The 308-nt window shown below is 35.1% G+C and overlaps 1 protein-coding gene across 1 annotated transcript in view; it reads right to left on the bottom strand.

Moving 5' to 3' along the window:
- Nucleotides 1–308, bottom strand: part of LOC119589376 (probable cytochrome P450 49a1) — a 9,880-nt gene that overhangs the window by 3,943 nt on the left and 5,629 nt on the right. Inside the window, exon 7 of the mRNA XM_037937993.1 lies at nt 66–144. Coding sequence (XP_037793921.1) covers nt 66–144 — 79 coding nt within the window. The remainder of the gene's footprint in view (nt 1–65; nt 145–308) is intronic.

Genomic DNA, 308 nt, shown 5'->3' with positions numbered 1-308 from the left:
CAATCACTGGTTATAAAAGATTCAAGGATAACGTAATTAACAAAGCTTGATAAGAAATCACTTACTCCTTTGGGTACGTGATAGCCATCGAGAACAAGGTCCTTGTGCAATTCTCTTATAACAAAGCCTGCAACTGCAAATACTCTGGAAAAGGGGACCGTTTTTTCATGAATATTTAAGGAGATATTGTATGTTTTGAGAATTTTCATCAGGCCTTGAATACGGTTCAGGAGGTTTGCTGTAACGATATTACAAATCAGTTTTGTTTAAGTAACCAAGTGTGCATAAACGCACACATAAATATATAA

The sequence above is a fragment of the Penaeus monodon genome, chromosome 25, assembly GCF_015228065.2.
Source record: "Penaeus monodon isolate SGIC_2016 chromosome 25, NSTDA_Pmon_1, whole genome shotgun sequence".
NCBI classification, from domain to species: Eukaryota; Metazoa; Arthropoda; class Malacostraca; order Decapoda; family Penaeidae; genus Penaeus; species Penaeus monodon.
Note: the sequence above shows the minus strand (reverse complement) of the source record. Positions and strands in the feature narration are given on the sequence as shown.